The sequence below is a fragment of the Cnephaeus nilssonii genome (genome assembly GCF_951640355.1).
Source record: "Cnephaeus nilssonii genome assembly, chromosome: 17".
Taxonomy (NCBI): Eukaryota; Metazoa; Chordata; class Mammalia; order Chiroptera; family Vespertilionidae; genus Cnephaeus; species Cnephaeus nilssonii.
Window position 1 is genome coordinate 2805480 of NC_137088.1, and position 27343 is coordinate 2832822.

At 62.9% G+C, this 27343-nt stretch overlaps 1 protein-coding gene across 3 annotated transcripts; it reads left to right on the top strand.

Annotated features, from left to right (window-relative positions):
• The first annotated feature begins 27 nt into the window (after positions 1 to 27).
• TEX264 (testis expressed 264, ER-phagy receptor) lies at positions 28 to 27019 on the top strand. 3 transcript variants are annotated; one of them, XM_079795249.1, is made up of 6 exons: positions 28 to 150; positions 985 to 1060; positions 3323 to 3614; positions 12752 to 12973; positions 23284 to 23452; positions 26438 to 27019. In XM_079795249.1, exons 3-6 carry the CDS (start codon positions 3357 to 3359, stop codon positions 26728 to 26730), a joined length of 942 nt encoding a protein of 313 aa, XP_079651375.1. In that variant the 5' UTR covers positions 28 to 150; positions 985 to 1060; positions 3323 to 3356; the 3' UTR covers positions 26731 to 27019. The 3 variants fall into 3 exon arrangements, with proteins under 3 accessions (XP_079651375.1, XP_079651377.1, XP_079651376.1); XM_079795250.1 differs by lacking the exon at positions 28 to 150 and adding an exon at positions 245 to 369; XM_079795251.1 differs by lacking the exon at positions 985 to 1060 and having other exon boundaries at positions 51 to 150.
• The last annotated feature ends 324 nt before the right edge of the window (positions 27020 to 27343 follow it).

The following is a 27343-nucleotide window of genomic DNA, read 5'->3' on the forward strand; positions in this document are numbered from 1 at the left end:
CCTCCGGGCCCCGCGCGCACGCGCCCACGACCACGGCCACGTCCCGCCGCGAGAGGGGGCGGAGCGAGCGTGCGAGGCGGGCGCGCGCAGGCTCCGCGACCGAACCCGGAGCCGCCTGCGCGTCGGCGTCCGCGGCGGGTGGCCGCTGAGGTGAGGCCGGGCCGGAGGAGCGCGTTCCCGCCGGGCCGCCTCCCGCGCGCCGGGGGCCTGGCACCTCCGTCTGCCCGGGCGCGGCCCGCTCCGTGACCCCCGCGGCCCAGGCCGCTCTTGGCACCTCGACTCCCTGACCACTGGCCCCGGCCGGGTCCGAGGGCCCGAACGCGACCTTGGGCCAGCCCTGCGCCCCCGGCCGGCCCGGTCTCGGCTACGGTGCGGGCCCGTCCCGAGGCAGCTGAGCGCGAGGGGTGGGGCGGCGGACGGAGGCAGGAGCCGCACTGGAACTCCGCCCTGTCTCCCGAGCCCGCCGCCTGGCTGCAAACTTTAGCGCCCCTTAAGTTAGGGAGGTGCCTGGGGTCCCCTGAGGTCGTGGCTGAGGAGAGAGGGGCGGGGCCCAGGGGGCGCCCGGAGCGGGAGGCCCTCGCAGCCCGGCCCGCCCGCGCCCACGGCGGGGCCCTTTAAGGGCCAGCGCGCCGCACGTGAGCGGCTCCAGGAAGCCGGCGCGGCACAGCCGCCTGGGCACCCGGCCCCGGGGAGGCGACCACCCCAGCGGCTCGGGCGGGGCCCAGCCTGCCCGGGGTCAGCGGCAGGAGCTGTTCCGGGGCCGGGCGCGGGGCTGGAGCCCTCCCAGAAGGCAGGCGGCTCTCCAAGAACTGGGGCCGGAGCGGGCCCTGGCGCAGGGGACTCTGTGAGGCCGAGTTGGGCTTCTCATTTCCCCGAGGGGACGTGGTGGTGAGGTCGCAGCCTTGTGATGGGGGGCGCGGTTCTCCTGGAGGCCCCCGGGGGCTTTGCCTTCCGGCTCAGCGGTCCTTCTCTCTCTGCCCCCAGCACTGGAGCGCCTGGAGCACTGGGTCCCAGCCGCGCTGAGTGCCATGAGTTGCTGAAAGGGAGCCTGGCTTTCCAGGTGAGCCCCCCAGCCCTGCCCTTCTCGGTCCGCCCCGCGCCCCGGGGTGGGGGCCTCACTTTGCTCCCCCGCCTTCCCTTCCCCTGCTGATGGAAGCTCAGGGCCCTCAGGCTTATTTCCCCCCTTTCGGAGCCTTCAGGAGGTGAGAGGAAGAGAAAGGTGGGAACTAAGTTGTTTGGAGGGGACAGGGAGTGTGCAGCCCCGAGGGGAGGTCAGACAGGGGCTGGTCACTCCCCAGGCAGCTGGGAGAGGAGACCCAGAGCGCCCGGCCGGCCGAGAGCCTGGGCTTCGGAGATGCCCAGTGAGGGTGAAACGCTGGGCTCTCCTGGAAATGCTGTGACCAGGGAGGAGAGGGAAAGTGGAAAAGGAGGAATGAGGCTGCGGGCCGCCCTCTGCCTGCATTGTGGTCCAGGTCTGTTGGGTACCTGTGTGACCTCGGGCAAGTCTCTTCCTCTCTAAGCACTGACTGCCTAACCCGTCCCTGCCTTGTTCTGAGGACTCAGGAAGTAGCTGCGTTTTAACATTTAGACAGGGCCTGGCCTCACGTTCAGTACTTAGTGGACAATCCATCATCATCATCGTCAAAGAAAACCGAGGAGCAATCTGACCAGGGGCCAGTTGAACAGGACAGGGAATGGCGTCCCAAAGACAGCGCGGCTGTGGGGGCAGGACCCCGGTGGGTGCGAGCACCCATGGGAGACTCCGCAGCGTCAGGACACCGGGGGCTTAGACGTTCGCTGTGCTTCTCTGTGAGGGAGGCAGGTCCTGTGTGCACGCTGACTCCCAAGACAGCGTTTCAGCAAAAGGTTTGACACACAGAACCCACAGGGAGCAAATTATTCCATAGAGCTGAGTTTTCCATTGGGTTGAAGTGTTGACTTTCAGCGCGCCCAAAACTTTGAAATTTTAAATATGTGGGGTCACATGCTTCCCTTCCTCTTTAAACAGTCTTCTCGGTGCTGTGACACACCCCCCCCCCGCCCCCACCCCCCCAGGCCACTCCGTTCAACATGAGGGTTAGGACTCTGCCCCAGCGGGGTGTCGGGCTGGCCAGTCTGCCTTGAAGGGCTCACACACCAGCTTCTGGGGTGCCCCTGGGCCTGTTCCTGGATAGTTTGCTCCCCCTGAAATGAATGTCTTTATTGTTTGTATTGTAGGACTAGGAGGAATGGGGAAAGGCCAGTGGGGAGGAGGGAGAATTGTCAGATAAATGACATACACACAAAAATGAAAAAAGACACCCCCCCCCCCACACACACACCCCATCCCAAGATGCCTTTCTATGAACTACCTGGTACAGGAGATCGGAACCATAAAAATTAAATTCTAAACACTTGGAGATGTTGGGGTGGGAAGGGACAGGGACCCCAGATGTGGACCCCCCCTCCCCCCCCCCCCCCACCACAGGCCAGCACTCCTCCTCCATGGGATGAACCGCTCCGGCCAGGGACCAGTAACTGTTGCTTCTCCCTGTTGTGTGTCTCCACTTCCAGCAGCCTTTTCCTCCTCCTCGCGGCTTCTAATCTATGGGCTGAAGAAGTGGGCTGAAGCTTGTTAGCACTGGCGGCTCAAGCCTGGGAAGCGTAGCCTGGATTTTGGTTGTTTTGATCTGGTGTCCTCTGGTTCTGGATGGGCGAGCTTGCTGGATAGCAAGATTCCTCAGGCCAGATGTGCTTAGCCAAGGAGAATTTCCTATCAGAGTCTCTTTCTGTGGCACATCCCTCCCCCCGCCCCCCCCTCCCCCGGGTTTGTTCCTCATGGTTTCCCTGTTTGTTAATAAGTGTTTGGCCCCTGGCACTCGCTTGTCCTCTGTCTGGCAGTGGTCCATGAGGCTTGGGGAGGCTGGTCAGGTAGTGTGGCTTTGCTGGGGGAAGGAAGAGGCCATGTGGGGGAAGGGCAGGCTGGCTGAGGTCTGGTCCATCTCAGGCGAGGCTGGTCAGGGCTGGGAGTATGTCCCCGGCTGACTCACTCGTGGGCCCTCTATGACTCAGTCTCCCCAGGTATGACCAAGGCTGCCAGCTGTCAGGCACAGCTGCCCCGAGAGCCTCAGTGATTGTGGTTAAGAAATAAGGAGGCTTGTGGCTTCAGTCATCCTTTGTAGCTCCCTTCTAGGTCACTCCATGTGTAAACACCTCTGGCCACTCCTCCTCCTGGGTCAGAGCACCCAAGGCAGGGCTGGGGTTGGGCCAGAACAGGCTGGCGGGCAGGTGGGCACACTGGTCAGAGCAGGCTGCCAGCCTCTCTCTCCTGTCTCCTTTGCAGCTGCCTTGGGGTGCGGCGTCGGGGGCACAGAGCCATGTCGGACCTGCTGCTGCTGGGCCTCATTGGGGGGCTGACTCTGCTGCTGCTGCTGACCCTGCTGGCCTTCGCCAGGTACTCAGGGCTGCTGGCCGGGGTGGCAGTGAGCGCCGGCTCTCCCCGCTTCCGCAATGTCACTGTGGCCTACAAGTTCCACGTGGGGCCCTACAGCGAGACGGGGCGGCTTTTCACCGAGAGCTGCAGTGTCTGCCCCAGGCTCCGCTCCATCGCCGTCTACTATGACAACCCGCACATGGTAAGGAGCCTTCTGCCCTGTGGACGGGCGTGGGGCAGGGCTTGTTGGGGGAGGGGCATTTTAGTGTCTTAAAGAAGTGGTGAAAAAATCTTCGAGTTGGCCCTGCAAACCCCTCCTCTCTGAGCTCAAAGCTCCCTCCAGATTTAGCCTGGACTTCGGTTCCCTTCTAGGAGTGTGTGCTGGTTTCCTCTTGCCCAGGTCCCATTCCCCTGGCTCCTGGCTACCTATGGGCCTCGGAGTGCAGGGGACCGTACCACTAGGAGGCCCTAGCCAGGCTTTCGTCCGCTGCCTCCTCCCTTGTTGTCCCCCCTTCTCTCACCCCCGTTTGCGGCCAGTGCTCTAAGGCCAGGCCTTCAGATCCTGCCCTCCGTTTGGGGTCATGTCCTGGTATTTCTGTGCCTTCCCTTTTTCAGCTCTCCTGCTGTGGTGCCAGGTTCTCAAGGGCTGAGGGGATAGGCTCTGGGCATGGGACTTGGAATCCCACTCCCCACCCCCGTCATCCTGGCGGCCCCTGACCTGTTTATAAGGCATCGCTTGGGATGTCAAGCTGCCTGGTTTGGAGAGGGCCTTGGGGGCAAGTGGAGCCAAGTGAGCTGCCCAGAATGTCTGAGATGCTGGGGTCGGAGACTAAGCCGGCATCACTGGCACCCTGTGGGCGTCCAGCTGTACTTACAGCCTGCGGTGAGTCAGGGCTCACCAATGTGGTCTCCTGCAATGCCAGGGGCGGTGCTCACAGCTGGCAGCCCTGCGAAGGGTTCCTCAGCCTCCAGCTCTGAGCCTTGGCAGACCGGGCATTTGGAATCCCCGGCTCTGGTTTCCTTGCCTGGAGAGCTCACGTGGGCAAGGCCCACAGCCTACCCATTGTCTCCTGACCAGGCCTCACTGGGGCACTCAGTCAAAACAAGGGTGTGCTGGCGCTCTCTGTGCCTGCTCCTGCTCACACCCGCACCCCGGAGATGCGCAGACAGACGGGGCCCCGCCCTCAGGAAGCTTCCTGCGGTCGGCAAGTCAGGTTCACACAAATGAATCTCCAACAAGGCGCTGTGCTCGGTGCCCACAGAACTCTGAGCTGTGGGTTTGGAGGAGGTGCCTCACGTCTGCCAGGGAGGCCCAGCGAGGCGCTAGGTTTCAGCTGGGCCTTCTGCCCGAGCGGGATTTTGCTCTGCCGGGAAGGGCCTCGTGGCCAAGGGAACCGCAACAGCCAGGGCCGGCAGACGCAGGGTGACCGGGAAGCGTGGCAGGACACAGGTGGGGAGGGGAGAAAGAGGTAGCAGGGTCCGCTGGGCCAGGCAGTGCGAGGAGAGGTGCAGCACCATTTGCCATCTGCGATTTAGGAAGCTGCTGGGTGGCAGGTGGAGGAAGGAAGGAGATGAGGCCGAGAGGCCACGGAGGGTATTGGGCTGGTCTCTGGTGAGAGGTGACATAAGCTGGTGGAGGGATGAGTAGACATTAAGGTTTTGAGGTCACACAGCTGGGTGACGGCAGTCAGTGGGAGTCAAAAGCACTGGGACCCAAGTGAGTGGGGCAGGCCCGTGGAAAGCTCCTGGGCAGGGTGCCCGACCCCCACCCTGCAGGAGCCTCTCTTGGGTAAGTCCCTGCCCCTCCTTCCACACCTGGCCTCGGTAAGGCCTCAGCGGGAGGGAGGAGCGTCCTGTGGCTTCCTCTTTCCTCATGGGCTTGCCCACCTGTTCCCGGAGCAGCACATTGCCTCGGGTCGGAGGGGCTCATTCCAGGAGGGGAAGTGGCCCAGGCTGCAGGTTACCTGGGTCTGTGCTCGAGGCTGGTCCAGGGAAAAGTGAGATAGGAGAACCCTGGCACGTGGCACTCTCCACATAGCCTCCTGACCCAGCCCTGCTTCCAGGCAGCCCACCATACAGCTCTCCCGGAAGTGTGGTAGACCCTGTGGGCCGCCAGGGTTAGCTGGGTACTGCCTGACTTGGGTGCCAGTTTGGGGACCATGGCCTGGGAAAATAGCTTTGAGGCCAGCATTTCAGGATTCTGGTTCCATCTCTTCACTCCTGCTGTGTGATCTTGGGCATTTACATAACCTCTCTGAGTCTCCATTTCCTCATCCGCAGGGGAGTGTTAAAATCCCTGCCTTCATAGGTAGGCTGGCGAGGGATAAAGTAAGTGGCACAGGTGAGGCATTCACCCCAGCACCTGGCCCTCAACAGATATTTGACAGCAACAATAAAAAGGGTGGAAAAGACATGCTAATTAGGTGTTCTGCGCGGTTAGGCCGAGTCCTGGTGATCCAGGCCTAAACCATGGCCCAACTGGACATTTGGCCAGGACAGAGGATGAGCGTATAGGTCAGAGTGGCCCCTCTGGTCCTGCCCCTCCCAGTCCTGGGTCACTCTAGGATACCTGCGTCCCCATTCAGAGTTGGGTCACATCCTGTCACCTGGATGTGTCAGGGATGCTTAGTCCCCACCTACTCCGGGAGCCGGCAGAGATCCTACAAGCTTCAGGGAACCCCAGACCTCTAGGAGTTCATGGCTGTTGTAGGACCTGGGGCCACAGGCCCCCACTGCTGATGCTTAGAGGAGACTGCAGAGCAGGTAGCAGGAGCTGAGGTGCTTCTCTCACTCAGGTCACTCAGACTTTTTTCTAACCAACAGATATTGTGCCACCTGCTGGGCACTGGGGCACCATGGGGACCAAGGAGCCCCGCCCTCAGGCCCTCTCGGTGGAGGGTGTCAGGGGAGCTTGGACGAGAGGCCCCATCCAGTCCTGAGGGAGCCTGGGAACCCAAGCTTTCTGCTCCTGGGCGCCCCCCCCCCCCCCCCCCGCCCCAGCAGTGGCTAGCTTGGGGCCCTGCATATTGTGGTTCAGGGAAGGAAGGGATGGGCTGTCGGCTGAGCTGTCTGAGTGTCCCATCCCCTCTTTCTCCCTCCCCAGCTCAGCCCAGCGGGAGCCAGGCCCGCTTCTCTGTGAGCGTGGGGGGGCGGGGGGGAGGGAGACTATTTCAGGCTCTGACAGTCAGTTGGGCAGTGAGCGACCCCCGGAGAGCTGGCCACCTGCTGCGGATGCTGCCCACCCCCTGAGGTGTGGACTGACAGCTCCCTAGCCACGCCCCTTCCAGGCCTCAGCTGGCCACGGGGAGGCTGGTTCCCAGACAGGCCTCACCTGGCCTGGCTGTGGGCCCAGGAAGTCACACAGGAAAGGGCACCATCAAGGCAAGATCATGGCGATGGCTGCGGACACATTCCTATCAGAGGCTGCTCGAGCACATACATCCTAGAGATGGGCAGGCAGGTAGGTAGGCAGATAGGTTAATGTATGCGTATCAGTCAGCCCTGGATCCTGGAGTTCCAGATGGGAGGAGGCTGCATGGTCTGAGCCAGTGGTTCTTACGGGCAGGAGCATGGATATTCTGTTCTCCATCCCTGAGGGTCTTGGTGGAGGTGGGGGGAGGAAAGAGGGAGCACGTGGCAAGAAGTGGGGGAGATCCTGGCAGTCTCATAGATGGCCCTCCTTTCTGGGGAGCCTTGGTGTAGGGGCAGGGGGTGGAGCTGGGAGGACCTCGAGCACCTCACTTGATCCTGCCCAGCTCTGACCCGGGGACAGGCCCTCGTGGCTGGGCTGCTGTCGCTGTGGCCGTGGGTCTGTCCTGTCTGCCAGCCCAGCCCTCCAGTCCACCTCCTGCCCCCTTTGCTGCTGTCACCTTCACTGCTGTGTTTGGGGTTTAAGCAACCTGCCTGCTGCCCTTGTGGGAGCCTGGCTGAGGCTGGTGGGGCGGCTGGTTCAGTACCTGGGAGGGGGTGCTTGCCCTTGCCCCAGGCATGGAGTGGGTGGGGGAACTGGTTGCGCTTGGGTTCTGCCTTTAGGAGCTAGACTGCCACTGAAGGTCCTTCTCCCCGGTCACTGAGAGGCAGCCTGGTCTCCGGGTCTGCAGGGGCTGAGGCGGCAGAGCCTCTGTGTGTGGGGTGGGGGAAGGAGGGAGGAGGGGGCACCGAGGTCACATGGAGCCTGGGAAGGGGTGAGGGAGTGGGATTTCCCAGGTTTGACGCCTCAACCAGGGTAGTGGGAGTGTGGGCTGGGCTGGCGTTGCCTGAGGGCCCAGGCCATGCCCTACTCAGTCACCCTGCGATGATTTTCTTCAGAGGAGTCCAGGCCTTTGCTCCGCTGCCGGGTAACGGTGTGGGCAGCCCTGGGAGGGCGGCAGAGCGGCCTTTGGAAGCGGGAGGCGAGGTCCAGCAGGCACGGGCTTGGGGCTTGTCCTCTTGGGTCTGAATCAAGCTTCCCCGTTGCCAGCGGTGACTGGGCGAGCCTCTGGGTCTCTGAGAATCCCTGCCTCAGCGTGGCTGCTTTTAGGGGACTAATAAGGACAAGGCCTGTCCGCAGCCCCTAGCAGGTGCCTAGCACCCCTGCCTCCGAGGGCCTGTGCCTTGGACTTCGCACTTTCCTCGGGCCTTGCCCCCTGCAGGCCGCCGGGGCATGTGAGGAGGCGCAGCGCAGGGAGAAGCCATCCCTAGCCTGGGCCTGTTCCTCGGGCTCCAAGTGAAACAGACAGGCCTGTTTGGCACAGGTCCGGGGCCGGTCTGCGGGAGCTCGAATCCTGACTCCATCGCTGCCTGGCTGTGTGGCCTCTGCTGAACAGCTTTGCTCTCTGGGTCTCAGAAACAGCATTGGTAACAGTGTCGACTGCACAGTGCTGTTTGTTTTATTTTATTTTTATATATTTTTACTGATTTCAGAGACAAAGGGAGAGGGAGAGAGAGAAACATCAGTGATGAGAGAGAATCATGGATTAGCTGCCTCCTGCACGCCCCCTACTGGGGATTGAGCCTACAACCCGGGCATGTGCCCTGACCGGAATTGAACCTGGGACCCTTCAGTCTGCAGGCCAACGCTCTGTCCACTGAGCCACACTGGCTAGGGCGACACAGTGCTGTTTCGATAAGGAGCTGATGCGTGGAAGACAGCAGCGGGGGCGGGTGGTGAGCACCTTGTCAGGTACACCTGGTGTTAGGGTTATGCTTGGGGTGAACAATGCCCTGGCACACTTCTAGGTGGGAGTGCCCAGAAAGCACCTGGATCCCACTCTGGAGCTGGGCATCCTGCGGACTCGCTCCCCTCGGCCTGAAGTTCAGGTCCTCTCCTCTGGCCCGGGGTCTGCGTTGCCCAGGTCCTTCCTGACAGTGCCCAGGGCGGGGGACCTGCGGGGCTCGGTGTGTTGGCCGGTAGCACTCAGGAGGGTGAGTCAGTCTCCGGCCTGGGCAGGTGCGGCTGCTCTGTTCCCCTGGGGGCGCCCGTGCCAGTGAAGGGCGCTGCTCCTGCTCTTGTTCCCGGGGGCAGCTCTGGGCTGGGTAGGCTAGCCAGGGGGGAGTCAGGCAGCCCCTGGGCCTGGGGATGGCAGACAGTGAGGTTATGCAGGTGTGGGCCCGGGCTGGCCCTGTCCGCTGAGCCCAGGGCCTGGGTGTGGTCTGAGCCAGAGGACCCCATTTTCCTGCCCGGTTCCTGGAAGAAATCGATCTTGTCCAGTTTCCAGACGCAGTGAGGTCTCTAGGGAGCCTCTCTTCATTCTGGCCTCTCAGGGTCCTGTGCGGCCTCTCCAGGCCCGGGAGCTTTAGGTTTCAGGCAGGACCCCCGGCCCCATCTCACATGCTAGGACTCAGGAGGCCTCACCGCCCAGAGGAGAGGCTCTGCTGTTCTTGCTTTCAGGGCAGGTTCCGAATGGGCCTCCCTTCACCCAGAGTGCTGGGTCCCCTCCCCTGTCTCCCTCTCCCTGGTGCGTTCCTCGCTGGTGCTAGTTCTGGCCCAGGTTCCCAGAGAAATGCCTGTTCCTGGGAGGAAGGGAGCAGACAGGTGGGATTGGCAAGCCCAGGCTACCTCAGGTGGGTGGGGTTTCTGTCCATCAGGACATTCCCACCTTCTGAGCCCTTTACCCCTCAGTGGCCATACCCCTGGAGGCGGGCCTGGCTGGCCTGGGAGCCAGGGAGCCCCTCTGCTCCGAGACCAGCCCTGCCACTTCCCAGCTGGTCTTAGGGCCTGTCTCGCCTCCTTGCTGGTGCCGGTTCAGCTTCCTCCCAGACCCAGCTCGGCAGGAGGTGAGCTTGCTGAATAGCCTCTGAGTCACTGCCAGGGCCGGCGAGGGGCAGTGAGTGTCCTCACTTGTGGAACTGAGGGGATGCTCAGGCAGGGAGGGAGCACCGTGCCCCAAACACGTCCAGGGTTTCAGGAGCCTCGTCTCCTTATTGGCTGCTTTACTGACCAGTGAGAGGAGTTCCTCCTTTTTCTTTTCGTTTTTGAAAAAATAAGTTTATTGATTTCAGAGAGGAAGGGAGAGGGAGAGAGAGATAGAAACATCAATGATGAGGAGAATCATCGATTGGCTGCCTCCTGCACGCCCCCTACCAGGGATCGAGCCTGCAACCCAGCATGTGCCCTTGACCGGGACCCTTCAGTCCACAGGCCAGCGCTCTACCCACTGAGCCAAACCTGCAAGGGCAGGAGTTCCTCCTCCTTCAAGGTGGAGGGAGAGGAGGCTGCTCAGGTGCAGGGTCTGTGTGTGCATGTGCTGCCACTGAGCGCACCCCAAGAGCTTTCTGTGTTTGCGGGTCCTGCCTGCTGCCTGGAGGCCTGGAGTTGAGGGGAGATGGGGAAACATCAGTCCAGTGCAACACACGGCCTGCTCCCTCGCAGGCATTGGCTATGTTTTATTTATTTTTATTGGTTTCAGAGAGGAAGAGAGAGGGAGAGAGAGAGAAAAAACATCACTGATGAGAGAGAATCATGGGTCAGCTGCCTCCTGCACGCCCCACACTGGGGATCGAGCCTGCAACCCAGGCACGTGCCCTTGACTGGAATTGAACCTGGGACCCTTCAGTCCACAGGCCGATGCTCTATCCACTGAGACAAACCGGCTAGGGCCCTCACAGGCGTCTGGGATCAGAGGAGGGGCTGCTGGGCGGGGAGCAATAGAAGGCTTTGAGGAGGCGAGTTGAGCTAAAGGATGAGCAGGAGTTTCTCAGGAGAAGGGACTCCGGAGCCGGACGAGGAAGGACATTCCGGGCAGAGGAAGTAGCTTACGCAGAGGCAGGAAGCACGGGAGGCATGGCCTGCTTAGGGAGTTGCAGATACGAGTGCTGAGTGGGCCTGTGCGGGGTGTGGTGGGAGAGGAGGCTGGAAGGCGAGCTGGGCCAGAGCCTGGGTTTGTCCCTCCTTCTGCTACTCAAGACATGCCGTGGGCACCTGCCCAACTGGGCTCTGGGCCCCGCGGGCACCTCGGGATGCAGAAACGGTGCCAGTTGAGTGTGCGGGCAATGTCGTGTGGGCCACTGAGATGGCCTTGCGTGCTGGGCTCGAGTGTCATCCTGGAGGTGAGTTGGAAACCGTGAGCGTTCTAACGAAGCAGGAGTATCACAGACGTTCTGGTGCCTTTTGGGGACTGAGGAGGATGTTGAGCTGCTGAAGTGATCCCAGGAAAGACCCTCGGACCCAAACCCAGGCAGGCCAGGGGTTGCGAGAGATGAAGGGACCTCCTGTCCAAATGTCCATGTACCTTATGGTGGATCTTTCTTTTGTCCCGCCTAGGCTGCTGGGGTCGGGGATGGGAAGGCGGGCTTTGCAGCAGGCATGGACCCTGCCGAACCTCTGGTCTTTCTTAGGGTGTGACGTGGGGCTGTGGCACCATCTAGAGACAAGAGTTGGAACTGCAGGGATCTCCAGCACCTCTGCCTGGGTGGGTGGGAGGAGCCTCAGGCCAGAGAAGTGACTGCTGCTAAGTGGACTTGATGTGGGGAAGAGTTTACAGCAAAGTGTTGATGTGGGAGGTGGGGTGCCACTGAGCCTCCCCAAGGCTCCCTGAGAGCGTGTTTGCACCTGAAGGATGGGCAGGGAGGGGGTACATGTTCAGAGGTTTGGGTGGATGTGCATTCTAGGCCAAGGGTCACTTACTTGGCCGGTGTCATCGCTGCTAATAACCGACAGCAGTTATGGCGCATTTGCTGAGTGCTGGCCCAGCCTCGGGCCTCAGGCATAGGCTTTAATATGACAGTTCTGTACGTGGATATCAAGGGACTGGGCTCCAGGAAACCAAGGAACGTGTCCGGAATCACACGACTCAGGACTCACGCCCCGGCCTGCCTCTTTCCAGAGGTGTGGTCCTGACCACTGAAACCATGTTTCCTGCCACTAAAGCCCTGAGCCAGGCTTAATGCCCTGGGATTCAAGGGCAGCAAGGAACCAGAGCCGCAGGGAGCTGGAGTGACCCCCAGGGACTGCATAGAGGTGAGAGCCTGGAGTCGGTGCCCAAGTGCCAGGCAGAGTGAGCCGCCAAGGGAAGGCTGGGGTGGCCAGAGTAGAAAGGCAGAGCAGAGCTGAGGGGCCCCAGGGCTGTTGACAGGCTTGGAAAGGCTGGAGGGAGGGCAGAGGCGAGAAGAGGTGACTGATTCACGGTGCTGAGAAGGCGGGCTGGGAGAGGAGCAAGTGGAGGTAGAGTTTAATGTAGGGGTCAGCGGGCCCTGTGCATCCGGGACCAGGAACACCCGGGATTGAGAGCACGCGGTCTGTGGTTAGTCTCTTTGACTCAGAAACATATGTGCCTCTGGGGGCTCAGCCTGAGGGCGGGGACAGACTCAGGTGGCAGGAGGAGAAGCAAGTGCTGGGCCTTGCAGGCCTGGAGTCAGGCCTAGGAAGTGTCAGGGACTCACACAGGCACCCCACCTGGTGGGGTTGGCGGGAGACGGGGGAGCAGAGTGGAATGCTGGTCTTAGGGGCCCAGAGAGACTCGGAGGGACCAGCCACCTTTGGCCTAGCCGGGAAGGGGCAGGGCCTGGGCCGGGTGTGGGCTGAGAAGAGGCCTGGAGGCCCGAGGGAACGGGGAAGGGCTCTCACATAGTTCATCAGCCCACAGTTCCACGCGCTCTCGCTTCCTGCAGCCCCTCTACAGCCAGCACGGGGCCTGGCATGCTTCTGGAGGAATGACGGAAGGGGTGGGGAGTCCTGCAGAGGATGCCACGGGCCGGGGCCATGAACGGGTCCCAGCAAGAAAGCAGTGCTCTCCATCCTGGTGTCTGGGGCTGCATGGTCTCTTGGAGCTGGTGGTTCTGCCAGGCCTGAGCTGGCACAGAACCCAGGTCTGAGGACCTCTTCCTTTGCTCAACACAGACACCCCTGCTCTCCCTCCCCAGGTGCCCCCCGAGAAGTGCCGCTGTGCGGTGGGCAGCATTCTGAGTGAAGGGGAGGAGTCGCCCTCCTCGGAGCTCATCCAGCTCTACCAGAAATTTGGCTTCAAGGTGTTCTCCTTCCCGGCACCCAGCCACGTGGTGACAGCCACCTTCCCCTACACCACCGCCCTGTCCATCTGGCTGGCTGCCCGCCGCGTCCATCCTGCCCTGGATGCCTACATCAAGGTGAGACAGGCCTGGAATGTGTGTGCCGGGGGCGGTGGGTGCAGCCAGTACTCTGGATGGAAGCCAGGGAGGACTTGGCAGCTGGAGGAAAAGGGAGCACTGGGAGGGCAGCACCCTGGGGTCCTGTGGGGCAGGTGCCTGTGGGGCGGGAAGATGGGCAGAGGCTGCTGGCATCTCTTCTCGATGCCCAAGACCTTGGGCACTGACCTCTCCCTTTCTGGGGAGAGGGCACCGGAGTGTCTGCTAGGAGCATAGGGAGCTCGTGCAGAAACCTGGCCTGGTCAGTTCAGCTGTGGCTGGGACCAGAGACGTCCTCAGTGCTCAGCCCCAACTCCAGACTCAGAAGGATGGACAGGCCACCTGACCCCATCGTGCTGGAGGCCTGCGGAGCAAGGGGCCTGCGGCTCCCGGTGGCTGGCAGGCCAGGGTCCGTGTGTTGACTCTGGCCCTGCCTCTTATGGGGTCATGTCCCTGTTTCCTGAGCCCAGGACTGGGCCGCGTCCCCTTCGGTTCCCGATCTGCTTGTTGGCAATGCTGGCGGACCCGTCTGAGAGGAGGAAGCCAGAGAGCCAGCCGCCAGGAGATTTTTTTTAACTTTCCCTGTTGCACATCCTTCTTTCTCTAAAACATTTTGTGAACTCGGGCGCTAGGGCAGTGACCCCAGTTTGGGCTTGGAAGCCATTGCTTAGTCACCCATCCAGCTTGTGTGTATTGAATGTCTGTGTGTTAGGTGCTGTGGTGGACACAATGGGAGATGCTGTGCATGAGCTAGGCATGTACAGAGAGGTGTGGAGATTGTAATAAGTGATAAGTGTCAGACAAGAATGGGAGGCATAGCACAGGGAAGAACAGGGTGAGAAAGGCATGGGACCAGCGTGGACCGAGTGGCCAGGACAGCCTCTCGGAGGAGTAACCTTGGGCACAGTTCTAGAGGAGCCCTTGGGCAGGGAGGAGAGGGCTCTGAGCCCAGGGAGGGAGCGCGGAGAGAGGCTGTGGGAGGCGCTGCAGTGTTCCCGCAGGAAAGGAACCTGGTCTGGGCCGGAGGGACCGGTCCTGGCTCGGGGCTGTCCCGGAGCCTGGTGTGCCCGGGCTTGGGCTGGCTGTGGCTCTAGAGCTGCAGACGAGGTGGATACTCACTGTCCTTGGGGAGCACTGGGGACTCGGGGTGAATGGGATGTTGGGGAGGAGAGGGTGTGGGAGGAGTCAGCAGGAATGTGAACTCAGTGGGTTTGTAGGGACCTGGTGGCTTTGTTCTCCAGAGCAGCTTGGCCGAGGGACAGGGCCTCTGTGATGGAAATGGAAGCTCAGACCGGCCGGGCCGAGGGGGCAGTCCGGGAATGGGGCCTGGCCGACCGGCCGTGGCCTTGGTGGTCAAGAAGAGGAGCCGCAGGAGGGCAGCACACAGGTTTCCTTTGGGAGCTGGGGTGGCAGCCGAGGGGCTGGGGAGGTGGGCTTGCCTGTGGGGTGGGCCGGAGGCTGAGGGTCAGGGTGCGGCAGGAGCTGGGGGCCTGGCTGGTGGTGCGGGCAGGAAGGGAGAGGTCAGTGCCCAAGGCCGCAGCACGTCTCCTGGGTGGGGACTCTCAGGCCCCAGAGAGGCTGGTGGTGGTGTCCCCAGCTCTGTCTGTGTCATCCTGCACCTCGGGGCCAGTCTGGAGCCGCACCTCTGGGAAGAGGCTTCCTGGGTCCCCACCTCAGAGCAGGATGCGTGGCATGTGGCGAGGTGGCGAGCAACTCCTCCACCAAAGCCTTTTCCTGGTTCGGGTTTATTTTTAGACGCCTTTGTCCAAATTCCCCGGCCCCTGACAGCTTCACAGGTTGCCTGGTTTTGACGTCACCTCTTTGATGAAAGCTCTTCCTCCTCCCTCCGCCGGTGCCGCCCCCTCCTCCCCTGTGGGAGCCTGTCAGCTGTGCGCTGGGTTTGGTTCTCCCGGGTGGGGCTGGAGGGGGGGGCGGGACTCTTTCTGGCCTGGGACAGGGAGGCCGGGGAGAGGGGGAGCAGGGGCTTCTCCGGGGGTGTCTGAGGCACCTTGGCCTGGCCACCGGCTGGGAGAGATGCCGGCTGCCCACGGGGAGGTGGGCCCAGGTGCTCTGCTGGTTCTGGAGGCGGAGGTCTCCTCTGCCCCTGGTTTAGCCTGACCTGGTGTCTTGGGGAGCAAAGCCAGGTGACAGACGCGGAAGGGCTGGCTCTGTTTTGGTCTCGGTCCGCAGTGGACAGGGGAGGTCCTGTGTCTCTCAGCGCAGGAGACAGAGAGAAGCTAAGGCTCCCTCCCACGCTGCCCTCGTCCCGCTGCTCTGGGACCAGGGAGAGGAGGCTGCTAATGAGACTCTGGCTCTTCTGACTCTCAGCCCTGACAGCTGGCTGCCTTTAATCGTGCGCGCGCTCATGTGTGTGTGTGTGTGTGAGAGAGAGAGAGAGAGAGAGAGAGAGAGCGAGCGAGCACACACACACGCCCTTGTTCTCCGCCTCTCGGACTGCTCTCTGGGTCTGAGGCTGGGTCGTGGAGGTGCTTCACGTGGAATGGCAGGAGTTTCTGTGTTAGGAGGAGGCAGGGTGGCGGGGAGGTCTCAGAAGCCCTGGCCGTCACAGGGGGGCGAGCCTGGGGCAGGATTGGTCTCGTGGGACAGCGAGGGTCCTGGGGTCACTGTGAGGAGCCCAGAGAGCATCATTTGTCAGGTCTCGGGGGGTTCTGGGAGGATGGGTGGATCGCAGCTTTGTGGTCCGTGTGGCAGCCCTGGCTCTCGGCCGCCTTCCCCAGCCCGGCAGCCCGGCAGGCTAAGCTGGAGGGGCTGGAGGGGCTGGGGCGGCTGGGGCGCAGCCTTTCTTCGCGGAAACCACTGGGGCCTCGGCTGAGCGCTGTGGGCAGCGTGACTGCCAGTCTGTGGAAGATGCCAGCTTTGTCAGGCTGCTCCATCCACTGGAGGCTAGGGAGGTGGCCTCAGGGCTGGAGAGAGCACTCCCTGACCCCGGAGGGGGACCTAGTAGCTGTAAGAGGGGGCTGGGCCTCCTTGAAATTGCAAGGTCACAGAGGAAACAAGGCCCAGGTGTCAGCCCAGAGCACTGGGAAAGGCCCCCAGACCCACCGCAGGGTGGAGCCGCCTTCATGAGAAGGTCAGGCACACGGAGCAGCCAGGACTGAGCGGCCTGGACCTGGGTGTGGGAGTGGTGGGGGAGGTCCCTGAGCTCTGGGCCTGGCCCAGGGCATTGTCCGAGGGGAGGCGGTTGGCTGGGGAGTCGGCAGGCCCTGGAGGTCAGACACTGGCTCTTTCTCCGTAGAGTTGGAGAGGAACTGGAGAGTGCAGTAGCCGCGGACAGACCTCATTTGCATATTAGGTTTTCAGTTGAGCAAAAAGCCACTTACCCAACACCTCCAACAAGCTACCAACTTTGCTCAGCTCTTTATATGCCTCGTCCTAGTTTAGCATGCACCCAGCAAGATGCTCAGTAACTGCTTGTTAAATGAATAACAAAAAAGGGACAGCTGGGTTGATGAGTTGTCCTGCCATGGGTTGAAAGTGGGCAGGGACCCCGACCACAGTTCTCAGCCTGCTCTGGGGAGCCTAGGGTCTGTGCTGAGGTGCCCCTCGGCTGGACACTGGGATGAGGACGTCGCTCTGCCCCTGGTATTCAGGCCAGATGACCTTGGTAGCTTTTGTTTGGAGGAGAAAAGGACTGCACTGGGGTGTGGAGAGGGCTTCCCTTATTAAAAATAAAGCTTGGAGCCCTTCCACATTAGCTCAGCAAAGGTGGCAGACGTGGAGAGAGGTGACCCCAACGTTTACTCGAGTTGGGGCCTCCTCACCTGGATGCCTGCTGCCAGGGCCATGCTGCTCCCCACGGGGGTTCTGGCCTGTGGTCTGGAAGGCGGTGGGAGCCAGGAGCAAAGGGCAGGAAGAGCCCACTACCCAGCAGGCACCATGAAGGGAGGCTTGGCAGCAGACACGCCCAGAAAGCCTCGTGTCCTCACCCTGAGTGAGGCGGAAGCAGCTGTGCCCGGCTCCCTCACTGCAGCTCCAGGGCCAGCTCACCTGCCAGTGCTGCCACCTGCTAACCGGCCTGCCCAGCCCAGAGAGGAGGGCACTCGGCAGCGCCAGGACCTGGGGCCGCGTGAGGAGCCCTGGACTCTTTCTCCCCCAGAGCCCCCGCCACAGGCTTGGCCCTTCCCAGCAGGAGTGGATGCGGAGGGACGGGCGGCTTCACAGGGACAGCAAAGCAGCCTTGGGGTGGGTGGCCTTTGGGCTGAGCCTTGCAGGGTAGGTAGCGTTCTCCAGCTGGAAGGCAGGCCGGGCAGAGGCACAGACATGGGCATGGCCTGTGTACCCGTTGTGGCCTGAGTCGGGAGGAGCAAGAGTTTGGGCCCAGGAGAGGAGGCTGGGTGGCGTCTGGGCGTCTGAGCAGAGGAGCCTGAGGAACAGGACCTGACACGGGAAGGTGGGGAGGAGGAGCCAGAGGCCACAGCCGGGCTCTGAACGCGGGTAAGAAGTTAGCTGAGAGGAGCAGTGACTCTCTCCTCCCAGACACCCCCAAACTAGGAGGAGACCCCCTGCCATGTCCCTGGATGTTGAGATGTGGGGGGACCCACAGGAGGCCAGGCCTCTCCGCTCTGTCAGCCTAGGCCTGGAGCTTGCTCCCCAGCCTCTCTGGCTTCCCCCCTCCCCACTCCCCTACCCCAGGACCGAAAGCACAAAGCCAGCCTTTGCTGGGGCGGGCGTGGGAGCTACCACTCTCAAAATACCAGCTCGGGTATGTGCGCTTGGCAGCCCTGCAGGACCCTGGGGGCTGAGGCTCGTCTGGGTGTGCTGTGGGCTGGGCGGTTACCAATCCAAGGGAGCCTCTTCCCCAGGCAGATGGCCTTGGGAAAAATCCTCTGCTCTTCTCCAGAAGGCTTGGGATTCCGGGAAGGAGGCTGGGCTGGCCCTCGAGAGCCGGGCAGCTCTGCCCTTCAGAGAGCCCTCGGATCAGGAGAGCCTGCTGTCTGCTGAGGGGCAGGAGAGGGCCTCCTGGGGAGGGGCTTCCCGAGGGGCCAGAGGTCAGAGGTGCCACCTGAGATGAGACATCAGGGCCTCCTCCTCCCCCTCCAGTTCTCCCCCTCTGCTCCTCCCCTCCTCTCCATCCCACTCACCCACCTGTCCTTGCTCTCTGGCACTTTCTGGTTCCTCTGGCTCCCAGGTGCTTGGCTTCACGGCTCCATCTGCCCATCTGCACCGAGCAGCCTTCCTGCTGCTGGGTAATCAGTCAGCCGCGTTGCGTGGGCTTGTCCGGGCGGGGCGGGCCCAGGTCCTTGACTGCACAGGCCCGCCCCAGCAGCTGTTAGCTGTCCTGGGAGCTGTGGGCCTGCCCTGGCGCCCCTCGCACCTTTGGAAGGGAGAGTGGTGGGGTCCCAGGACTGCGCCCCCAGCTCCCCATGGGGCTCTCCCCCACATGCTCCCCGGCCAGAGCAGGGCTGAGACGCGGGGCCTGGGGATGGCTTCCCAGCCCACACGGGCTCTGGGGTGCTTAAGGACTGGCGTCCCCTGCGCCTACTCAGAGCGAATCGCCCTCCCCTGCTCCTCGGTGCCCCAGCCCACCCTGGTCTCTAGCGCCCCTGAGGCCCTCCCATGGGCCGCTGCCCGGGAAGCCAGGACCTGGGCGCGGGAATATGAGCAGAGGTGTAAATTGCATGGCACGCTGCCGGCTCTGAGGTGAAAATGAAAAGTCTCAGGCAGTGGCAGCAGCAGGCACAGCGAGCGCCCCACTCCCTCTCACTCCCCTTTCTCAGTCCTCCCAGGCTCTAGGTCACCCAGGGGCTAGACCCGTCCCAAGAGAGCCTTCAGCTCTTCCTTCCATTATTTTTCTGTCCGACTAATGCACAGAAAAGGCTGTGCTTTGGTTACTTAGTGGCCTTAATGTTTGGGGCAGTGTCTCCATTGATTCTTTTGGGGGTTTTCAAGTATACAGTTGCCTGATCTTTAAGTAATGGTGCTTTATTCATCTTTCCCAATTCCTCACTTCTTTTGAGATCCTCTCTTTCGATCTCTTTATCTTACAGTTGGGGGATTGATCCAGAGAGAAGCCACCCATCTGTCAGCAGCTAGGCCAAGGCTCCAGCTCCTGCCTCCGTCTCGGCCCCCCTTCCCGCCCTCTCTCTGCCCTCCCCGGCAGCCCTCTCACTCCTGTCCCTTTGCCTGTCACTTTCAGAGCCCTGGGCCCTCCTGCTGCAGAGGGGAGGGAGCTCCCACCGCTTCTCAGGTTCTCCCTGCTGTCATGGCGGCCCCCAGACAGGTTTAGGTTCTTGGCCAGAGGCTGCTGGGAGGCCCGGTGGGGATGAGAGGGCGTGCGGGAGGGGGAAGTTGACAGAGTTCCGGGGCAGAATAATAACAACGTGCCACATTCCGGCAGCAGCCCTGCTACGCCTCCCCTCCTCTGCATCACTTTGCATGTGCGATTCAGACCAGCTGCCTAAGGGGCCTCCTGGGCCGGAGCCCCCACTTGCAGGGACCGCTGCGTGCAGGCGGTGCGCGTCGGTGTCTGTGTAATTAAAAATGAGCATGCCTCACTTCACCCAGTGCAGAGATGCCACCACCTCAGGTGCGATGCAGCAGCTGTGTGCTGGCTGTGTGGCTGCCCAGCTGTCCAGCCTGGTGTGGATGGACGGGTAGGACTGGGCAGCTCAGGCTGAACAGGGGGCAGGAGGTAAGGGGCTGTGATTGGCTGGAGCCGGAAGAGCAGACCTCATCCCCTCCTGGGCCTAGAGCACCTGTAGGAGATGTGGATGTGGACCCAGTCCTGGGCCGGCACCCAGTGCCTCGTCCTTTGGGGGATTTGAGGCCACTTAGCTCTGAGCAGACTTAGCTTCTAGGTTGCCTGGGGGTGGGATCTACCCTCACCTGCCCCACCCTAGCTGAAGTAGAACATCAGATGAGGGTAGTTCAGGTAGTTCTCTCTCCCCTCCAGCCTCCCCATCCCCTCCCCTCATTCAGTGAGAACTTCAGGGGAGGACTGTGGCTCCTGTAGGAAACCCTGGCCCAGCATGCCAGGTTAGCCCCTTTGCTGCGTTGGGGCTGAATGCCTGCCCCAACTAGGAGGTGAGCATCCCCCGAGGCAAGGAAGTGTGTCCCAAGGTAGCTGGGCAGTGGCACCGAGGGGGCCTGGGGGTACTGCTCTTTCCCTTGTCTGCCCGCGTTCTTGGTGAGTGAGCCGGTGTGAGTGCAGGGGTGGGGGGTGGGGAAGTGAGGTCTCCTAGAACGCCCCCCGCCCGTGTCCCATGTCCCCCTTTGTTTCTGCTTGTGGAAGTCCAGGAGGGAGGGAACCCTGGAGGTGAGTCTCAGGGACTAGAACGCCTACGTCCAGTTTCCAGCAGCTCCTGGCGGCGCCCGGGCCTGATTGGCTGACTGCTTTCTGTTCGCTGGGGAGCACCTGGCGGCCTGCATCTCTCCCACCTTGGAGGGGCCCCTGGGGGCCCCTTGAGACTGTGTGGGAGTGAGTTGCCCTGGGCGGTGGCCTCATCAGATGGCCAGTGGCCAGAGCAGGCGCCCCGTCCCAGTGACGCTTCCTCGAGCCTCTGGCCGGCGGGCTGTGGGAAGGGGTGCCCCCGCCGGGAGGACTTCAGGCCCTTGCCCCGCAGTACCAGCCAGCGCGGCCCTGCCCTCGGTCCTTGGCTCTTGGCAGTGTGTCTCCGAGGGCTCCCGGGGGCGGCCGAGGGGAGGCAGCTGCCCTTGCCTTCCTTCACTGATTGTCCTGTGGCCACCAGCTCGTGGGCATGCCGCCCGGGCACGGCTCCTGCTGAGCAGCCCCTCTGCCCTGAGGCGGGGAGGGAAAGGCCTCGTCCTCCGCCCGATCACGTAGGGACAGGCCTATGGCGAGTCCTGTCCCGCACCCTCCGTCCCCAACGCCACTGCACTCGCTGCTGCTCGGGGGACAGAGAGGCCGGGGGACGTTTCTCAGCCCGACCCTTGCCTGTGGGCTGGGTTGGAAGTTTGTGCCTTTGCCTTCTTCAAGCCCCTGCGTCTGAATGTTGACGGGCCCAGCATGTGTTAAAGTGACTTGGGGCTGAGCTGTCAGTGAGGTTTCAGTGAGCTCGGCACCTCCTGCCAACAGGGCGTGCCGGGGTCTCCAGGGGGTGGGTGGCTGGGGTGTGAGGCTGCCCCTCCAGAGGCCTGGGGCAGGCTGGGCAGTCGGTGCGTCCTGTGTGGGATGCTGTGAGGAGGGAGGGCTGGGCAGGGAAGGAGGGGCTGTGTGGCCAGGCCACAGTTTTCTCTCCCTCCTCTGTCTCCCCGGTTCCTCTGTTCTCCCCAATGGCTTTGAGATGAAGGCGACGGCAGGGATGGAGGATGCAGTTTCCATGGCAACAGGGCTGTCCACAGCCAGGCAACTTCAGAGCCGGCTCTCCGGAGGAGGCAGATGCGCAGAGCAGCCACAGAGCTGCCTCCTGCCTGCCAATGAGGGGGATGGCAGAGCAGGTGGCAAAGGTGGCTGCCTGGCGCTGCCCACCCTGGTGCCCAGCTTAGAAAGGAGGGTAGACAGAGCACTCTTCCCTCTTAACTCCCCGTTACTTCCTGAAGGGAAGCTAAGTAGGCTCGAGTGTAGGCAGGGGTAGGGCTCCACTATCCTTGGAGTTTCTGGGTGAGCACAGGCACAGGCTCCAGGGGCGTCCCCAAAAGCCAGGCCGCCAGGTGGCTGATGGCCACTAAGGCACTCCCCGTGGACCCTTTGAATGCCCAGGGCATGGGGCTGCTGGGGAAGGCCGTGTCCTGACTGGGTCCGGGGGCCCTTTTCCCTTTGCTTCCCTCTGGCTGCCAGGAAGGGCCCGGGACCTCCTTCGGAGCCCCCCTGGCCTTGGTGACGGCCCATTCCACCGAGAGGGGCTCGGGTTTGGCCGATGCCCACCCCGAGTGCGGGCGTTGGAAGGGCCCCAAAGCCTGGTCGCTCCTGCTGCCGGAAGTGTCCTTGCTCAGCTCCCCCTGAGGGGCCAGGGCAGAGTGTGTGGGCGGGTGGAGAAGCCAGGCAGCCATCCGTGTGCTCAGCGATGGGAGGAGCTCGGGGCATGGCCCGGGAGATGGCCCAGAGGGCACCAGGTCGGCAGAAAAGATTGGCTCCGACGATCAAAAACAATGGCTTTCCTTCACTGACCCTGGAGGAGTCAGGGCTCGGCTGTCCCACCCTGCGTTGGAGCACGGGGACGCAGGACACAGGCCTTCCCGGTGCTTTCAGCTTCACTCCCCCTCTCCCCTTCACGTGCTTTAAGGGAGGGGCTCCTCAGCCTGGGCTCGGCCAGCAGGCGGACAAGTGGAGTCCTGGAGTGGCTTCTGCCCGCCGGCCGCCGGGTCTCTCATTACTGCTGAGTGGAAGGCTCATTTCAGAGCTCGTGGCGAGAGCCGGCAGGCGCTATAAATAGCCATGTTGTGAAGGCGGGTGGGCGAGCAGTGGCAGGGCAGGAGCCTCTGGTCATCTCAGCGGTAATTGTGCTCCATCGCACGAAGGGGGCGGGCTCAGGAGCAGGATGCACTTGGCCCTGTCCTGGACTGTTCCCGCCTCAGGGCACTCGGGCATCTGTCTGTGCCCCTTCCACCCACACCGAGGGCTGGGAGTCTTGGGCCTGGGTCCAGGCAGAGGGGAGGGGAGTGCCTGTCTCAGAACTTGGGGCCCATTGGGGAGTTGGGGTAATGTCCGCTGTTAGATCTACTTGTCCTGCCTGCCCCTCCAGCCTAGGGTCTGGCTCCTCCCCCTCGGCTAGAACTCTGGGCCCGGGTGCAGGAAGGCCTGGGAGCCAACCACCGCTGACGGTTTCGGAGGCTGGCATGGACCTGAACTTGCAGGGCAACGGGACTGGAAGGGGGGCTTAGGCTCAGCTCGCCTGGAGCCCTGTCCAGGGTTTGTCAGGAGCGTGTCTGCAAGGACAGGGCACTGGCCTCTCCTGCTCTTGTGGGTCACTCCGTATTGTCCAGGGTGGAGGGGAGGTCAGGACAGGGGGTCCTGGGATAGAAAGTCTGGCAAGTCAGACCTTGGCTTGGGCGCCTCGGGCCGTGGTTCGTGGGCCCCTGTCTGGTGTGAGGCGTGAGGCTGCGTGCTGAGACCAGTGTTTCTGGAACAGCCTCTGGTCCCAGCCCTGCACTAGGACTCACGGGGACAGGCTCCTGGGCTCTCCCAGCACTTGTCCCAGGGTATTGCCCCAAGGACTCCTGGGTCCCTGGACCACTGCCCCCGGGGTGTGGGGTTGGGAACTTGAGGGAGATCGGGGCCCGAGGCAGAGCAGCCCTGGAGAGGAACGCACAGTAGCCACTCGGGGACAGGAGGCATGCAGGGCTCACTCCTCCTTTTGTCCCTGTCTGGCAAGGAGCGGAAGCTGTGTGCCCACCCTCGGCTGGAGATCTACCAGCAAGACCAGATCTACTTCATGTGCCCGCTGGCCCGGCAGGGAGACTTCTATGTGCCTGAGGTGAAGGAGACAGAGCGGAAAGGCCGGGGGCCTGCGGAGGCCAGTGATGCCCAAACGGACGGCACAGGTACAGGGGCCAGGGAGCGAGGGGGGCCTGCCGGGAGCCCTCACTTGGCACGTGGGCTGCCTGTGGTGTCCAGGGGAAGCTGGGCCGAGGTGGAAGGAGACCTGCCCCCCGGGACCCACAGGCAGAGTTGGCTGTTCCCAGACATGTGGGGCCATGTAGGTGTGGACTCAGACGTGTTACCCCTGGCAACGCAGATACAAGATTCTGCCTGATTCCCTCCGGGGCCACAGGGGTACCCTGGGTAACACGGCTCACAGCAGCGGGGTCGCGGGGGAGGGGCTGGGGCGCTCGGGAAAGGCGCCACGTGGGGCTCCTCGGGAAACAAGGTTGGTCAGCGGAACAGGTGCTCTCCTGCCCCCAGGACACGGCCCCGCCCAGAGCCAGCCGCCTCCTCCCTGCCGAGGAGCAGCCAGAAAGCGTGCAGAGGGGCAGGGGATCGGTGCCCGGCCCCTCCCACCAGGGCCAGCCCTCAGACCCAGGTCCAGGCCATGACCTCTTAGGACCGCGAACTGTCCCCAAGGGTGAGGAGACCTGCTGGGAACATCCCAAGTGTCCCAGGGGTCTGACCCTTGGCCCTGAGTGTGGAGCCTCGTGTGGGTCTGGAGGTCCAGCCCCTGTGGGAGTGGTGCAGGCTGGGAGGAGAGTGGCTGTCCCTCCTCACTGCCTCTTTGGGAGACTCCCTCTGTCGGTCCCTTCAGCAGCCAAGGTCACCTGGAGAGGCCTGTGCTGTCGGGTGGGGGTGTGAGCGGCAGTCCACTCCCTGGGGGCTGCGTCCAGCACAGTTAGCTTCATCTGCCACTTAATTACCTCCCTGGGGCGCCACTCGCACCCTCCTGTAGTGCTGGCAGACGCTCCAGTGCCCTGACGGTGGACACAGGATGTGGCCCAAGGTCAGCGGGCCCAGGCAGTCCCAGGGTAGGGAGGGGCAGTGCCTTGACCTTCCTTCGACCCCCCTCTGCTGCCTCTCCCCGTTTTTTGGCCCACCCACCCAGCCTCCCTCCCAAACACCACCTGCCAGGGTACTGAAGAACTGCTTGGCACCCGCTGCAGCTGGCTACAGCCAGCGCTCCCACGCCCTAGCGCCTGGGCCTGTCCTCCCACCAGCCTGCCCGCCCACTCCCTGGTGTGGGGGCCGAGGGGTCTGCCCCCCTCTGACAGGGTCTGCCCTGACGCCAGGGGCCAGGGCGGCTCTGGGTGTCTGCCTGCCAGGTGCCTGACACTTGCATAGCAGTGCACGTTGGGAGCCTGGCCGCCCAAGGCGCGGCCTGTCCCGCCTGCCTCCCTGCTGGGCCCCTCGGGGGCTGGGAGGGGAAGGGGTGATTAGCTGCTGGTGCCTGTTATTACATTGATGTATTATTCAGCTCCAGAGAGGCGATTGGATTTGATCTCCTGCGTTGGCTGTGGGCAGCGGAGGAGGTGGGGCCTGGGGTGAAGGTGGCAGCTTCGTCCCTGCCCCAGCAGTCCTGGGCTCCTTCCCTGACCACGCCCAGCCCGGGAGCAGGAGAGGTTTCCATGCCCTGGTCCCAGGAGAGCCGGGGTCTGGGAAGGACAGGAGAACTGAAGGGGGCCGCCTCTTCTGCTTCTTCCAGGCCTGCAGCCCTGGGGCGCTGATCATTATTTAAGGAGCAAACGAGGGGCTGGAGTCGTGACCCAGTCAGAGGGAACCACCCCTAAATCAGGGCGTGGCCTGGGCTCACTCTTGAATGCCTGCACCAGGGGAGCCATGACTGGGGCCCCAGCAAGAAGAGGTCGCTGGGCCAGCAGCCTGGTCCCTCCAGGGCTCACTGCACCTCCGCCATGGGCCCAGAGGGCATTTTCCTGGGGCCAAGGGGACGAGGAGGGCAGACCCCAAATTCCCACCCCACCCTCGATTCCAGCTGAGGCTTAATCAAAGTTCCAAATGCCAGGCAGTCCCAGCTGCGCCTGGCTCTGGGCTCCATCACTATGGAGACAGGATCTGGGACGCTGGCCCCCCTCACCTTCTGTGATGTTGGGCAGCCGCCCCCCCTCGCCCCCCTCACACAGGAGAGGGCCTGTCAGCTTCCTCTCAGTCCCGCTCCCGCTCACGGTGGGCCTGAGCCTTGCCCTCCTTGCCACCCCAGCTGCTGTCAGTGCCTCTGATCTGGGAGGTGAATTGAGGGATGCTCCTCAGCAGGGCAGACAAAGGGCTGCTTGCCTGGAGCAGATGGGGTGGAGGAGCAGGCTGGGGGGACTGGCCCGCAGCCCCGCGCAGCACTGTCTCAGGCTCCCGGCTGCCAGCAGAGTGCTCTCGGTCAGTCCCCGCTGCTTTGTGGCTCAGGAGCCACCAGTGGTGGGGGTAGGTAAGGGCTCCCCTGGGGTGACCCGGACATAGGGGAGCTTCCTCCCAGCACCCTCCTTCAAACAGCCAGGAGAGGGTTCCTCAGGACTCCATCGCTCTCCGGCCCGCCGCCTCCTCCAGTCAGGCTCAGCGGGGCCACAGGCAGGGCCAGCTGACTTCCCACATGTGGCTGCTCCTTGGGGGCCCTCCATCGGGGGAGGGGGACAGTCTCCATCCTCACGCCTTCTGGGCAACATTCAGTCGCTGGACAAACCTCTCTCCAAGCCTGAAATGGGGGTGGAGGGGGCCATCAATTGGGTCTCTTTGTTCTACCCTCGGCTTCTCACCTCAGGGCCCAGTGATCCTTAATGGACTGTCGGGGAGGGGCAGGCTTTGTGGGAGTGCGGGGAGCTGAGGCTAATTCGGGGTAGGGAGAGGCGTGCACAGCAGCCTGCCCTCCCCCCTCCTCCTTGCTCCCTCTGCCCTGTCAGTGCAGCGGGTCAGGGCAGCGGGTCAGGGCAGCGGGTCAGGGCAGGGGGCAGAGGGCAGCTGGAATGAGCCTCCTGGGCCGGCTGGCTTTATTATTCATGAGCAGTGCAGGCTGAGTGGCTGGGCTGGTGGGCGAGCTCTGTCCCCTGGAGGAGGGGCGGGGTCCTGGCTAACCTGGCTCCCTCTTCCTGCCCCAGGAGCTGACACGCTGAGCGATGGGAGTTCTGTGAGCCTGGAGGTGGGTCCTGGCAGTCGGGAGACGTCAGCGGCCACACTGTCCCCAGGGGTGAGCGGCCGCAGCTGGGACGACAGTGACACCCGCAGCGAGCACAGCTACAGCGAGTCGGGCGCCAGCGGCTCATCCTTCGAGGAGCTGGACCTGGAGGGCGAGGGACCCCTGGGGGAGCCCAGGCTGAGCCCTGAGGCTGAGCCCCTGGGAGCTCCCAAGTGGCCCCGAGAGCTCAGTACCCCTGAAAAAGGCGAGGAGTAGCCCATGGCCCCATCCTCTGTGCTGCAGTCACTAAGGAACTGACCAGACTCTTCAGCCTCCTCCTCCTCCACCTTCTGGGCCCAGGCGAGGGCCAGGGGTCTCAGGGGACCTGACTTGGACCCCCGGCCTCTAGCCAAGCCCTGTCCTCACTGCCCTCTTGGCTCCCAGGGCAAAGGAGCAGGGACTGTTCCCTGCCCCCGCCCCGGGCTGCTGCCTCTGTTACATCTTTTTTCAGATTCACATTGGAGCTTCCAGGAACCAGAATAAAGCAAAAGATTTTATTGTTTCACCTGGGGTTGTGCTGTGCATTTGTGTGTGTGTGTTCTACCTTGGGGAGCCCTGTGCAGATAGGTGGGGAGTGGGCAGGAGCACCCCAGCCCAAGAAGAGGAAGGGGGACAGCACCCTGGGGTGGGGGGCAGACAGGGTTCCGGAGGCCTCCACTCCCTGCCCTGTGGCCGCAGTGCAGCTGCCCCTCCCTTGCAGCAGTGCCAGAGGGCCCCCAGCTGCTGGAGAGCAGGACGAGGGTGGGAACTGGGCACAGGGCGCCCCCGGGCTCGGGAGTGGGGAGCTCACGGCCTGCCTTGGCCAGCCTGCAAGGGATGCATTCGTGTC